Source organism: Neolamprologus multifasciatus, chromosome 3, assembly GCF_963576455.1.
Source record: "Neolamprologus multifasciatus chromosome 3, fNeoMul1.2, whole genome shotgun sequence".
Classification (NCBI taxonomy): Eukaryota; Metazoa; Chordata; class Actinopteri; order Cichliformes; family Cichlidae; genus Neolamprologus; species Neolamprologus multifasciatus.
In genome coordinates, this window is record NC_140441.1 from 24611182 (window position 1) to 24626766 (window position 15585).

At 38.5% G+C, this 15585-nt stretch overlaps 2 protein-coding genes and 1 long non-coding RNA gene across 3 annotated transcripts in view; 1 reads left to right on the forward strand and 2 right to left on the reverse strand.

Annotated features, from left to right (window-relative positions):
* LOC146522208 (alpha-2-macroglobulin-like) overlaps nucleotides 1–13285 on the reverse strand; it is a 34403-nt gene extending 21118 nt beyond the window's left edge. Inside the window, exons 1-15 of the mRNA XM_085155478.1 lie at nucleotides 13072–13285; nucleotides 10114–10199; nucleotides 9774–9954; nucleotides 9458–9614; nucleotides 8134–8186; nucleotides 7764–7784; nucleotides 4045–4210; nucleotides 3869–3953; nucleotides 3637–3760; nucleotides 2722–2851; nucleotides 2500–2609; nucleotides 2249–2416; nucleotides 1881–2108; nucleotides 1308–1371; nucleotides 1015–1160 (exon numbers count right to left, since the gene is read on the reverse strand). Of these exons, the coding sequence (XP_085011604.1) occupies nucleotides 1015–1160; nucleotides 1308–1371; nucleotides 1881–2108; nucleotides 2249–2416; nucleotides 2500–2609; nucleotides 2722–2851; nucleotides 3637–3760; nucleotides 3869–3953; nucleotides 4045–4210; nucleotides 7764–7784; nucleotides 8134–8186; nucleotides 9458–9614; nucleotides 9774–9954; nucleotides 10114–10193 (1713 nt within the window). The 5' untranslated portion in view covers nucleotides 10194–10199; nucleotides 13072–13285. The remainder of the gene's footprint in view (nucleotides 1–1014; nucleotides 1161–1307; nucleotides 1372–1880; nucleotides 2109–2248; nucleotides 2417–2499; nucleotides 2610–2721; nucleotides 2852–3636; nucleotides 3761–3868; nucleotides 3954–4044; nucleotides 4211–7763; nucleotides 7785–8133; nucleotides 8187–9457; nucleotides 9615–9773; nucleotides 9955–10113; nucleotides 10200–13071) is intronic.
* LOC146522196 (uncharacterized) overlaps nucleotides 1–15585 on the forward strand; it is a 360305-nt gene that overhangs the window by 252812 nt on the left and 91908 nt on the right. The gene's annotated exons all lie outside the window — the stretch shown is intronic.
* Nucleotides 1–15585, reverse strand: part of LOC146522207 (protein mono-ADP-ribosyltransferase PARP14-like) — a 76493-nt gene that overhangs the window by 47708 nt on the left and 13200 nt on the right. The window lies entirely within an intron of this gene.

The window sequence follows — 15585 nt, forward strand, 5'->3', positions numbered from 1 at the left end:
TGGTTACATCCTGGCAGGAGGGCAGGTGAAGACCGACCCAGCAAAAGTCCAAGCTGTTAGGGAATGTCTCACTCCCACATCTCAAAAAAAAACGTTCTCAGATTCGTCAATTTTTACTGCCGCTTCATCTGGAATTACAATCAGGTAGCAGAACCACTCACTCACCTCACCAAGATACCCTTCACCTGTACACAACAGGCCAAAACTGCATTCACCTGCATTCGCTAATACAGATGAATGCAGGTGTTCACCTGTGTTCATAGTAGAGGTTTATGCCTCCAATACAGGAGCGGTTTAATTTCCTGGGACGTGGAGGAAACTATCCACTGTGCTCTGCTTGATGAACCTCTTTTTGCAGCCGGAGGTGGAGCTCGCCATTCCATGAGTCCAATATCTACATTGCCATGACATCTCGACTTGGACTCAGGAAGTGCTGCTCAAGGTTCTCAATTGACCACGCCACAATGCAGATCGATTGAGAACTCCGGCTCCCAGGTATACTCCAGGGCAAAAGCTATGGCAAATACCTCCCGCAAGCAGGCCCCACGCAGCATTGGTCTCTATGAAATCAAGGCCATCATCAGCTGAACAGCAATCAAGTTAAGGCTCCCTGCATCCATGCGCATAAATCCCATATTCCACGTGTCCCAAGTCAGGCTGGGGAACTCCAGCCCTCTGTTCACGGTTTTGCCATATTTGACGCCCTGCCAAGTATCCCTCCTTCGGTATTTATTCTTGTGTTTAGAACTTGTGAAAACCACTATATTATCACTGTTTCCTGTGCTTGAATCTGCTCTTGGGTCCTCGTCCATGTACTGACCTCAAGGCGCTTGTGACACACTGCCCACTCGATGTTTGCTAAAGCTGTGGCTTCCTTGTTGGGAGGGAGTCTGTTCCACTTCGATTGAAGTTTTTTGGGGGTTTTTTTGTATGTCATGGTTTCATATAATTAAACTTAACTTACACTAATCAATATATCTAGTATAGCTGCACACAGTTTACACCAACACATACCTTGTGACTGAAGCATTTCTCAGTAGAGAAGTCAGCGCTGTGGGCAATCACGTTCGTACTGGAAAGTACAACATATGCTACAATCTGGACGACTGGTGCCATGTCAGTAGAAATTCTCAATTTAAAGGACACCTCACCCTCATTCACTGAAACAAACAAGCATACCAAAAATAGCTATAATATCAATTTCATTTTAATAATCACCAAACTTTTTTTAAAAGTGTAACTGGATTTAATACCTGATATTACAAAAGAATTTCATGAACTCATGATTTGAGCCAGTCTTTACATACCTGACTGATCTTTAAATTTAATCTGTTTAAATCCTTGCATGACAATGGCTCCTCTGGACAACACCTGAAGAATATAGAAGAAAATGACACAAAATGTGTAATCCATCTGTGACGTTGTGCATTTTGCGTCTCTCCCAGCTTTAAGTCCTGCCGGGAGTGTTTCAGAAACAGACAGTGCAGTCTGCTTGTGGTCTTTTATTTTGAAAATTGACTGGACTTTGGACAAATGACCGAACATCCTCCAGCTTCTGTCTCCAGTGGGGCAAAAGGCTCGGATGCCCCCTCTCCCCTTCATTGTTTGCAATTTTTATTAAACTAGCAGCAGCTATCTGGCTATAGCAATTAAGGGAATAAAATGCAAGAATGTAGAACATAAAATTAGTCTTTATGCAGATGATGTGTTGCTTTTTCTTCAGCATTTACAAACCACTTTCTCTGATGTGAATATATTAATAAACTCTTTCTGTTTCATTCGATAAACTGGTAGATTTTCAAATGTTTTTTGTTTTTTGTCTTTTTTTTTTTTTTACTTTTTTTTTACTATGGATGAACTTGTGACAAGCAATAACTTACCAGATATACCACATCCATGTTAACTGCAGTTTCCCTCACTATAGTGTACTGAATAGATATATCCTCTTCTGCATCGCAGGAAAGGGGTTTATCCTTCATCTTCAGCTTCAGCGAGCTGAATGTTTTTTCATCGTGAGAAGGAGGTTGGGATGTATACACAGTGTGATATCCTAAATCATAAAAAGGAGTTCTATATCTTTGGAAGTATAGGGTTGGTGTCAGGGCTGCCTGAATTGTAGGAAAGAAACATACATAATTTGATGAAGAAGAAAACACTGTGAAAGGTCACTGGAAGATGGAAGCTAATGTAAAATAATCTTAACAGTTTCACTATAGTCACTAATTAATTAATTGTAATATCTACTTACACTGAGTTTAATATCCTCATGAAAGTTATCTGTGCTGAATGAAAACTCAGCGACACCGTTGCTGTCAGTTGTTAGATTTTCTAGTAAGCGTTCCGACCAACGTTCTCCCACAAACAGGTACACAGGTACTTTGGAAATGGGCGTATCATTGTAGTATACTGCTTTAACCTGTTCAAACCACAATGTTTCATTACTAAAACCCACATTATTTACACTACATTCTAAATTACATAGCACAAATTTGAACTTACTTTTCCCTCCACATTTGATCCTGGTTCCCAAATCTTGGGAACATCAACAAAAGACGCTTTTCCAAGGACAAAAGAAATTCTTATTTTCATTTCTTGTTTGCGTGAAATGCCTGAATACGAAACCTCAATGTTAAAACAATGCACATGCCATATTTCCGCAAATGCACAATAACCTATAATTTAAAAAAATGTAACAATTAAAATAAAATGAAAAATAACAACTGCAAGACTTTCCTGTTCCCTCCTCTTCCATTTTGGCAATGACATTCAGCTGATCTTTAAGGAATTTTTTGTTAATTTTGGTGAATATTGACATCTTGAACGTAACAGCTGCACAGCCTGTTCCATCAGCCTAGAAATTCCAAAACAATAAAATATAAATAATTTTAAAAAGGCTTACATCATACTTTTATTTCCTAAGACCTGAAGTCTTTCATGGCATGCATTTTTAATTTGTCTTTGCTATTTGGGCTGATTGGGACCTGATGAATGTAAAAACAAAGAATTATCTTTATACTGATTTTGCTCTACAAGGGCCTGATATCCACATATAAGGATATTCGTTTTAATTTCAATAGAACAATATCAGTATAATGTCGTTGTAAGTGGAAATCAGGTGAAAATTTAGTATTGTGGTCTAGACAACCCAAAATGTGATGTCCACATATGTGGACGCCAGGTTCTAGGAGGTTAAGCAGGTTGCAACAATTTGGACTTTGTTGCAGTTGCTTAAGCCGGTTGTAGCTCTACCAGTGTTACTAATGGAATAAATGACTTAAACTCATTATTTAATCATTTAGCTTGTTAAGAGCTGACACACTGACACAAGCATCAGCCACAGAACATATTCATAACAGCAGAAAAAAAATGGAGTCAGTGAATATTACTGAATCTGTAACTGGGTATTTTATAATACAGAATTAAAAATAAATGCCTTAAGGACACTAAAAATGATTTACTTGAAATTCAAGTTAAACTTGAAATTTCATTTGTTATATTCTCGAAATTTGGAGATAGATAAGATGATGATAAAGTACTGCATTAATTCCTGACATACAGAAACCTTCTGCATGGGCATGTGGTCTGCTTTTATCTGCACATTGTTTCAGGAGAAATTTGAGACTGGAATAACTGTACCCGTTTGGTCTCTGTGTGGCAGGGCGCCTCTATTGTGTGTTTCTTAGCAGAGGCAATAGAGCGTTCAAGAAGTCGGCACATCGTAACTGTAATACTTCCTGGAACAGGCTGTCCAAATGTGTACCTATTAAAATAAAAATAAAAATAAAAATAAAAACAAAAACAAAACAAAACAAAACTCCAATTTGTGAGGATCTAAATTGCCATTTGTCAAGAAAGGACTCCTACTTACTTTGCACATAATTTAATATCAACTTCTTCCTGGCCAATACTCACTTCTTCAGATACATTTACTGTTATGTCAAATTTGGGTAAAACTGGGGACAAAATATCAAAGTTAGCATCTGCATTGTATTAAGAATCTTTAAAAAGAGAATGTCAAAATGTCTTTTTAAAGATCTGACTTACCATACTTTTCCACCTTGAATTTGTGAACAAATTTATCTTCACCCACAGACACTATTATTTTGTACGTTCCTTCATGGGCCTCAGAGTTCAAGGAGTATGAAAGCTGCAATATTTTATTATTGGATGTTTCATTTAACCATTGTCCAATCCTGTTTCTATTGGGATTCTGTTAAATACAAGAGAAGTACGTGTACAACTTAACCTTTTCAATTTTTTGCACTTGTTTGCATATTAAAGAGTATGTTGGTGAACCCTAAATGTTGCCTGGTGCATATATTGATGTATGTATTTCTGCTTATTGAGTAAAAAACAAACAAATGAAAGTCTAATAACCTGGTATAAGAGAGAACTGGACTACTGCATCTCATCTGGTCTCCAGTATAGGCAATATAAAATTGTGATCAAAATGTTACATAAACTTATCATAGGGAAAAATGTCATAGTGACTTTTGTTTTGTTTTTTTTTAATTATTATTATTATTTCTGTAGACTGTTATTTTTCCAGGTTGAAATGACTATACAGAAAAAATAAATGTGTGTGATTGTCTGTCCTACTGCACTACTTGTACAGCAGAGAATTGTAGTCCATCAATGTGCAAATGAGTGTGCGTGTAAATGTATATCGTCCCCTAGGATCTGGGATGGTCGCCATCCAGTGAAAACTGGAACACTCTGGGATCTGTAATTGCTGAACTGGTCCTTGGATTTGCCCCATATAAAAACCTGACCTATAAACAATGGTCAAATATATGTCACAACCAATTTAAGAATAACTCTCACAAAAAATGCAATGCACCCATTTGTCATGGGCCCCACCGGTACCATTTGGACTTTAAAGACTAATTCTTTACTTCTGCACAATTTTATTTTATTCTATTTTTCTGCTACTTTGGGGGGAATTTTTTTTATAAGTCTTTGTTACAATATGTTGTAATTCTGTATTGGTTACAAAAATCTCTTGAAAAAAATATCTTAAAATGGCTTAAATTACTAAAGTTTTAAGTAATTAGTGAGGCGATCGTGGCTCAAGAGTTGGGAGTTCGCCTTGTAATCGGAAGGTTGCCGGTTCGAGCCCCGGCTTGGACAGTCTCGGTCGTTGTGTCCTTGGATTAGATTAGAAAGAGGTTGTTAAAGTTGAATGATAGCAGAGATGAGTGGGAGAAGAGAGGCAGGATTTCAAGTCATTTATTTGACCATTCTTCTTAGCAGAATTGGTAGAATTAAGGTTGAAGTAAGACATTTTTAATAGAATTAAGAACAAGGCTTTCAGAAAGTAATGTAAGCCTGCCTTATCCATTCAGTTTTAGTTTGTGTTTGGGATCATTGTCTTGTTGGAGCAGTCAATTGTGTCCAAGTTTCAGCTGTCTAGCTATTCACTTCAGGTGAAGTTGAAGAATGTGGAGATACAATAAACCTCCTTCATTATTTCATCTGGTTTGTGCAATGTACCAGTACCAGGAGAAGCAAAACAGGTGATGCTATCACTGCTACTTGACAGCTCGTACAGTGTTCTTCGGTTTGAAAGCTTAACTCCTCCAAACATACTTCTTGTCATTGTGACCAAACAGCTCAATCTGTGTGTCATCTGTGCATCAAACTTTTCTCCAGAAGGCAAATGGCTCACCCATGTGGACAGCTACAAATTTCAATTGAGCTTAAATGTGTCAGTATTGGAGAGATGTTTCTTTTGTTGTCTGCACCATCTTAAACCATGGTGATGTTAACTTGCCTCACTGTGGACAGTGAAAGGGCTCATGTTTCAGCAGTTTCCACTTCCCAGTTCATGTTGGGTTTGGGCCTTGGTGGTTCCTGAAAATCCTAATTTTTATTTTTTTTTCACTTAAGTGTGACAGTTTGGGTCTTCTTCTGGAACTTGGCAAAGTGGTTATCCTCTTAAGCCTATACACCCCCAGATAAGGGGGCAAAAGACAGGAGATCGGTTTGGCATTGGGGCTTAAGAGGTTATGTCATATGGTGTTGTGAAACAGGCACGATGGAGGACCCAAAACACAAACTCTCAGACAAAAACTAAACTCAAAAATTGATGAGTATATTGCTGGACTTAAGCAATACAAAACCAAAACAGGAATGAACTAGAACCAGACAAACAGGCAGAGCACACAGCCAGGGAATGAGCAAGATTGTGACAAGAAACAGAGGGGAGATGCAGACATAAATACACAGAAACGAAGGGCAAATGAAGGTGGGAACACAGCTAAACGTAATCTAACAAAAAAGACGGGAGGCAAAAGTGAACATGCTGAGACAGGAGACTATCAAAGTAAAACTGGAAGTACAAGAAACACACACTAAGATGCAGACTGAGTAAATGAAGCTTATGCTCAAGTTCATCAAGGAAGATGGATGGCTTCACATCTATCTGCTTCCAGGTGCTGGGAATCTTAAGTTTTATTCTTCCACTTTCCCACGTTTTTAAGCTGTTTGTGTCATCACTGGTCTAGTCCAATCACCTTCTCCAGCCTTTTCCAGGCCAATCAGCATTCATAGCGCATACTTTAAATCTCACTGTGCATCTGTTTTTTTCCTTTGCAGATGCTGTTGTGCAATCCAACTCATCCCCATCCCCACCTCTCATCACTCAAGCTCCATTCAAGACACCTTCATCTCCACCACCAGCGTCTAAGCTCCAATTTAATCAGCAATAAATCATGTTCATTCTTGCTAATAATCTGTCTGTCTGTCTGTCTGAAACACAGGCAACAGGTGGAGTGAGAGAGACACGGAGACATGGCTGGCCAACAGGCAAAAACCTGGAGACCGAGACATGACTGGGAAATTGAGAGCAAGAGACAGAACTTAACACACCTAACCAGACATGAAAGACTGCACGGGGAGGCACAATAACATAGGACATGCTGGGGAGGAAACAGAGACAAGACCAAGAGAACCCTAAAGATAAGAAAACTAAAGCGACTTATGAATATAAATATAAACAGACAGAAACTCCACAACTAACACAAGGAAAATGGAAAATGCTGGGCAAAAAAAACCCCAGGATCATGACAGATTATACAGTGATAATGATCCTGTGCAGATGCAGATTTTTGCTTACCTCAAGGCTTCATAATGTCATAATAGAGACAACATCACAGCAGCTATCTTTTATGCTGTCTATGATTTTCAGCCTTTTGAAAAACTGATTCAATACTTGAGCTATTCTTTCATTCTACTTATAATATAATGTTATATAGCTTCCTAAACCTCCTGATCTTTCGGTATTTTCTATTTCTTCCATTTAGTTCCCATCTTTCCCACCTTCATGTCACGCACTGAAATTGGAATGACTATAGCCAATGAGTGCCCTCAGTGGACTAATGTTTGAAGCTATACTTTTAGTTTTCTGCTAAAGCACCATGTTCTTCTCTATCCAGCTTTGATATGTTATGGTGAAGTTTAGGCTCCCTGTCAGCTGTTCTTCTACTTGTTTGTATTGTAATTATACAAAATAGTTAAATTATCAGTGCTGTGTGTTTAATGTAAAGGTGTAAGAAATAACCTGACACAATATATACTGTTTATATATCAACAAAATTGCACCACGGTAAAACACTGATATCAGAATCAGCATATAAATTTCAGAGTTGCTGCACTTTGTTGTGCTGTTGGCTTTAAGGAACGTTTAGACCCTTAACAAATCTATTAGATTTACATGCTGAATGTAAAAAAGAAAATAAAATGATGTGTGGATATTTTCTTACCTCAAGTTCAATGATGTTGCACTAAAAGGCAAAAAATCAAAATGAACAAAAGTGAGAAAATTGTTAGAGGAAATGATTTTCTCATACAGTGTCCTACCAATGTCTCTATCCAACTGCAGGCTTGGTAGAAATTCAAAAATATTAAATACGTAACACAATTGAACATAAAATGACTTTGAACAGTATGTAATTTTTTTAAATGTTATTTTGTATACTCCAAGTGTTTGCTTGTTAAAGCTATTACAGAATAAGTAAAAAGCAATTTACTAAACACAGACAATACATTGTACTATCGATTTGTTAGTGCAAGTTGACTGATAAACTCAGAGTGATAAAAGTCAAGGAGGAAAGGAGGGACAGAAATACTCACCAGCTGACTGACAGGTCTCAACTTGGAGTCCAGCGCAACAACTCTGAAATGCACTTTGGAAGAAGTTCAAAGATTTTACACCTTAATGAGTAATAAATCCTGACCAAGAAATGAAACTGACGCATTCTCCAACATCATTACTGCCAAATAAGCAGCAGTACTAACATAATTTTCTCTTTGCTTCTATTCATAACAAGCTTAAAGTAAATTAAATGTGTATATATTTTATATTGCTCATCCTCGTGTCCCTTGCAGAGGCAAAGCGTGAAATGGACATGGTGGACTGGTGTGTCTGGTAGGAGCGAAAGACTTTCATGAAGCCTGAAGAGCACTTTAAAAAAAATACAGCAGATGAGAATCTGACTTCTCCGAAGCAAAATGTAAAGAAATGATAGCTGGCTTAAACGGGGTCAGAGTTTAAAGAACTTTATAGGACAAATCAGAATATTAAGTTGTAACCTAACAAAAAGGCCCATATAAATGTTAATGATGTATTTGCACCTTCAAACTGTACCAGACTTTCCTGACAGCTACAATAAGAGGATTCAAACTCATATTAGGATATGTTTGTGAACAAGGGGTATCTTTACAGAAATAACAAAAAGCCAAACTGCAGCTACAACTGTTATGTTTTGTCCATAGTGTTTTAAGTCAGTCACTTTATAAACTGTTAAATACATTTAATAGGCATTTTTTAAAATAATTTATAGTTAATAAAAATCTGCATTGTGAAGCAGCATCCATGAATTTTGTCAAGGCTTCTGCATTTATCATAGAATCATAATGCTGAACAATTTAGAAAAACAGTTTGTAGCATATACTTGTTCAGACTGAAGGCATAACAGTTTAAAAATTTAAATCTAAGTGTCTCAAAGACAATAATGTGTTTCAAAGGTGTAGGTGACACAGAGAGTAGTTGGATTGTGCAGCACTGCTGTATTTTTACATATTTTTATTTGCCTATTTAATGTTTAGATTATTCTGAAAAGAAAACATGAATGAATGAATGAATGTTTGCTGGAAATAGTTTCGGTGATTTGTACAAACATGGCCAGACTAACTTCAATTCACATTTTCAAAACTTGCTCAATAGTTTGTAATTATCATAGTTCGGCTTGACATGCTATCAAAATATCTGGAAATTATAGAAATAAAAGGTTTTGTTTTCGAGGGAAGGGGACATGTTCATGGTGGAAGTTCAATACGCCCCAGGAAAAGGAGGGGGGGGGGGAACTCCAGGCAGCTGGGGGCAGAAATTCTAAGAGGCTGAATCTGTATCAGAATAAGTCCATCTAGCTCTGATGGGTCATCAGCTCACTCTTACCTGTTTGTCCAGGGAGGTAGAGGGGTTTATCCGTCTGGATGAATGTCCTGGCCTTGTAGGCTTTGATCATGACTTTTCTCACTTCTTTTGAGTGAAATGTGTCTCCTCTTACCTCCACCTCAAAATCCAGAATCTTTTCTCCTTCCACTGAAGGAGCCTTTAAGAGAAGTATTTTAGAGGATGAGACACATTAATAAATAAGAATAAATAAATAATTGTGTGTTATGTTTAAAATACTTGATTGTATTCACCTGCAGTCTTTTTTTTATATATTAGAAATTACCAAGTGACTCAAAACCCATCTTGGGGAGCTCACCTTAAACTGAGTACAAGTATGAAACTCTTCATTGGATGTATGGATGAGCAGGGTTGTATTCTCCTCTCTGGACATCAAAGTGACAGTCATGACCACAGTCTCACTGGGCTGCAGAAGACTTGCACAGAATTTGGTCTCAGCTCCAGCTTCTATAACTGCAGGAATGGCCACCAGGTACTGCCTGCAGACACAGACAGATGAACGCATAAAGCACTGACAAAGAAGGAAACCCTAAACCAGTACTCGTGCCAACTTCAACTACAACTTTGTGACTTTGTTACACACAAAGTCACAAAGCAAATAAATGCTATTTTTCTTTATAAAGAACACTTAAACTTACGGTTCAGCCACCGCTTGATCCACACACATCCAGCTCAGGAGGACACTCAGTGTCCATGTCAGAATTCTTGAACAGCCCATGACTCACTGCAAAGATTTTCAGAGTCAGCGTCTGTTAAATAGACACCCCCTCAACCACCATGCCCCTCCCACTTAGCACAGATGCTAACACCCATGACCAGCCCCGTCTGTTTGGTCTCCAGATATCTTAAAAGCACAAAAAGTTGGTCATGCGAAAATTCTACAGGTCAAAAAAATCTAATAATTTTAAGATACTTAAGATGTAGGGTTTTTTGTCCACAGACTTGTTTAGCACCAGGTGCTGTCTTCAAAGCAAGTAGTAGTTTTTTAAAAAGTTTTTAGTTTTCAAATGTGTATTCCATTCTATTTATGCTAACACTGGAGAGAGAGAAGAGTTAATTTTGTAAGTATTGATGTTTTCCTAATATTTTACCAAAATCCAGGAAGGAAATGTGGTTGTAGTGAGTGAAGTGTTGTAACAACTACTGATCTGTAATGGCATTCTGAAATAACAGATAACATACATAACATACATATCACAGACGTGATACAGAGTAACACCATGAAGATGCTGACTGAGTATGAAACACAGGATGATCGCTGTGTTGTGAATTATGAAGAACGTGTCATAGATTAGTAGAAAGGTCACCCGAGCACAAAGCACTGTAAAGGTTCCACAAGTTTATTTACAGATTTAGGCAAGGGGGAACAGAAGCAGTCAACAGAGCAGGCATTTTTAGCTTTTGACTTCCAGTAGTGGCATGCACACATGTGAATAGACCTCACGGTTCAGGTTTCGCGGCAAGATTTGCACAGAAACAGGCATTAATACAGGGCATCCATGCTGTTCTCCTAAGAATTTCAGGGCTTGCTCATATTCTCCTAGGGCAGGGGTCTGCAACCTTTAACACCCAAAGAGCCATTTGGACCCAGTTTTCACGCAAAAGAAAACACTGGGAGCCGCAAATACTTTTTGACATCTAAAATGAAGATAACACTGTATATATTGTTTTTTACCTTTACGCTTTGTGTGAAAAACTAAGGTGTGTTGCTTATGAAATCTATGAAGTGCTACAGAGAAAATTTAATTTTATTTAATAATAATAATGATAATGGATTGCATTTATATAGCGCTTTTCTAGGCACCCTAAGCGCTTTACAATTCCATTATTCATTCACTCTCACATTCACGCACTGGTGGAGGCAGCTACAGTTGTAGCCACAGCTGCCCTGGGGCAGACTGACAGACGCGAGGCTGCCATATCGTGCCATCGGCCCTTCTGGGCTCTATTTATGTAATTAACACATTTTTAAAGAAATATAACAAAAGGAAAGCCACCCAGCTGAACTAAAATGATCCATGTAGCAAACAAAAACTGTTGTGAGCCGCCACCCTTAACAATAAGTACTAAATAAGCACTTTCAGTATATTAAGTTCGTGACAATCGCCTTTGGGCTTTTGAAGCCTTGACCTGGCTTTTAAAAAATAATTGGAAAAAAAGCCCTATGTTGCTTAAAAAAAAATAAAAAGGAAAATAGATATTTGTAAAATTCTGCCTTAATGTGTATTTTACCTGGTTAATGTGTGTGGCGGGGTGTGGTCTGCAGCACCGCTGCAGGGGAGGCGGACGCACCTGAGCAGTACCCGCAATCACGCCTCGCGGCCTTAACGTCTGTGCCATCTATGCTGTTGTTGGTATGTGTCGGGCTGTGAGCTGAAAAGCTACAGCCCGACACAGCCGGCTGCATGCGTACAGCAACCATGTGTGAAAAGTGGTCAATAAAGAGATGCTGAAAAGCATGTTCATGGAAACATCGTCGGGTCTGCCGTGATATGTTTACAATGGAACTTCTGCTCCTGAACCTCTGCGCACAGGGTCTGCAAATCGGGGCTGTACGAAGTCACTTTCATCTTTACGCAGGACTGTAAGCTGTCATCTGTGAGGCGTGAGCAGTGTTTGTTTTTAACATAGTTCATGGTGGAGAATAGCTGCTGACATAATGTGGATCCAAAGATCCATAACTGGCCTACCTGGGGTTGAAAGTCTCGATAAATGCACGGCGTTTCGGCGGGTACACCGGCTTCTGTGAGTGTGATGCCTATTTTGAGCGATGAATAAAATATAATTTTATTTTTGTATTTCAATATCACAATAATCTTACAATTAAGAACTACAAGTTAAAAAAAGAACTAACATAAATAAATTACACTTTAGCTAAATACTTCTAATTTATTTTCCCAAACCATGCGCAGCATAAGGACTAAAGAGCCGCATGCGGATCCGGAGCCGACCCCTGACCTAGGATAATGCCCTGCCTGGTGCTGGAAGAAGTGGTTGCTTATTTGGTATCTGTTACTGAAACCAAGGCTCAAAGGAGTCCAGGAGGGCAGGCAGGATGACTGCAGCTTGAATTCATCACTCCATAAGACGTGCTGTCACTAATTTTTGGTTCAGTTCTTGAGTAATTGGCATCCCTCAGCATTTGAAGTTAGAACTTCCTCCTTTCTCCCTGTGACCTCCCTTGGACCTTAAGCTAGCAACACACTGTGTGACAAACTGCACACAAACAGTTTGTGTGTTTGCTGATGTTTGTTGAGCTGATAGAAGTGTGGCAGCACGAGGTGAGAATAAAGTAAATACTCTTCAGTTTTAAAAGACAACACCACTCTGGGAATTTCACCCAGAGAATAATCAGTAACACTAATCACCACGAAGGCAGTTAGGTTTGTTATACTCCGTACAGAGACGAGGTTCAATGTTAAAACAAATTGACAATTTATTAACAATTATCTAAAACACCATCATAAAAATCCACGTACAAATATGCTTAAAAATATATTCAGCGCTGAGGCTTACCAGTGGAGGGGCAGGGATGCCACGCACAAATTCAAAAAAAGAAAATACACCAAGACAACACAAAAATCACACACACTCACACTAATAAACTAAACAAGGCAGGTGTGTACACTCAAAGGATCCCACCACCAAGGCACCCTGGTCTCCTCCACGTCGGCACTCCGCATCTGAATAAAAGAAACAAAGAAAATTTTAATAGATTACAACAAAACTAATGTAGCGCTGGGGGATAACCCTACTGCAGGACCACACTGGTGATCTGCAGCTATAAAAAGGGCCTCCCACCAGTGGTGTAACAAAAATCCAAACTACAAATCAAAACAGAAAAACAACATACAATCTAGATAAAACTTTAAAATCTGGAGCAAACGGAATCGCCGTATTACTCCAACTAGCCGTCTGCCCGACTATAAATTAATCATACGCTCATCAATATGTACGCCAGCTGACTCCCATAACCGGCGTGCATATGGCCGCTGTCCACGCCGACGTCCACGTTAAAAAGCGGACAGCAGCAGGAAAAGAAACTTCGCAACGGGAACAGACGGTAAAAGCCAAGCAAAGCAAAGCAGCAGCACTTCAGTTAGTGTGGCGTTGCGTAAAACCAAGGCCCACACTTCCTGCAAAGCATAATAAATAATTACTATAAAACAAACAATAAAAGGCAAGGATCGAGACGAAATTGAATTACGTACCGAGTAACCCCGCGTCATGAAACATGAGCAGGGGCTCATAGGAGGCTTCCACAGCTATGCCCTAAAAACAATATCCGTTTACCATCAAGTAAGGTAATGCACACACTACGATGGGTAAACACCTACCAGCCACGATGGAGGCTTCAGAATGCTCTCTGCCACACCAAGGGGAAGTCAGGTGACCAAAGAGGAGATCACAGGTAAGCGATCCAGGTATGCTCACATGGCCACTATTTATACTAGCGCCCCCTAATGCGCCAGGCTGAAAGTGGGTTGAACCAAAGGATAACATTCATCCTGCCACAGAAGCATTGCATTTGAAATTATTTACCACATGTTACTCCCTTTGTGTTTGCTCGTCTTTAGTAGTGTTATCTAGATGCTGAAGTACCACAGCTGCAACTTTTGGACACCATTGTTGTATAAAAAAATAAATAAACAAAAAAAAAAAAAAATACCGTCCCACTTTAACCCCTGACTACAGCACCCAGTTTTGCCTCTTTTTATGCAACATCCGCTGACTGCCTTTCATGTGTTACTGTTTAGGCTCAAATCGGTTTGGTATTTGAAGGCCATGACATGAAATAATAACTCCCCTCAAATGTGTTAAACCAAAAGTAAGGAGTCTATTTTAAAAATGTAAGTAGAAATTAAAGACACTGGTTTAAAATGTAGGGAGTGAAATTAAAAAGCAGTCAAAAAAAGACAACTACTCAAGTAAAGTACAGATACCTGAAAATTCGACTTAAGTACTGCAACAAATTTTTGTACCTTTGTACCTGTCCACCTCTGCTCAGGGGGCTGCCTTGTGAGTGTCTCATCCCATTTTTCTATTTACTCTTCTCTTCATACTTTTGGTCAGTGCAGAAAGAATGTTTAACTGCAGCTATCTGTTCATTCTGACTTTTGTAATATGTTGTTTGGCCTGGATACACTTCAACTGGTTGGATAGCGTCCTGCCGGGTCTGTCACTATGCATATAAAATAAACTTTTACTTTTCAAAAGCTAATGTTCAACTATGTCAAAAGGAGGTCAAATGCAGTCCAACTGTTTATTATATAATTTCGTTTTTTGTTTTGGTATTTAATCCTCGGCATACAGCTGATCTATTTCTTTGATTTCATTAGCTAACTAAAGTCATTTTGTGTTGGTGTTTTTAGTTTTTATTTACAGAATAAGACATATTTTGCGCTCTCAGAAAGCCCTTTAATGTATCCCAAAGTACCTGGCGAGAGATTTTTTGTTTTGTTTTTTTCCACAAGCCTTGCAATCTTGGCTTTTTCACTGTGCCTGTTATAAGTGTGTGTTCATATGTTTTCATTGGTTACATTTAATTAAAAAAAATATCTCTCAGGAAAAAAAGAGTGTGGACTGTTATCTTTTGCCCTCTTCTTTACATGAGATTTAAAACTATTGTTAATGGGTTTTAAAGAAGCTCTAACACTCAGATCCTATCAGCCTCACACTGTGTTTCTATTTGCTTTAGTTTTATTTGGTCTTGATAATCTGTCTTTACGGGAAAAAGTTTTTTGTTTGCTTTTCATTTTGGGGGAGGGGAGGGTTGCATGTTTAAACATAGTACAGTCCAAAGTTTTATAGGTTATGGAAAATTAAAAAAAAAAACATTTCTGTTATTTTTAACATCTGATATTTTATGACAAGAAATCAGAAACTTTTTGTCATTGAGCTAAACTGTTGCCCCAAAGAGGATCTCTGAATGAACAATACAACAAACTCTGAAGCTAATGGGCAACAGTAGTAGAAGGCCACACTGAGTGCCATGACACGAGGCTATAGTTTGCACAAGACTTGGACAACAGAAGAGAGTGAAAATGTTACCTGCAGAGCACAATCAGCTGTATCCTTCAGACAGTAGAGTTAGAATTTGATTTGATACA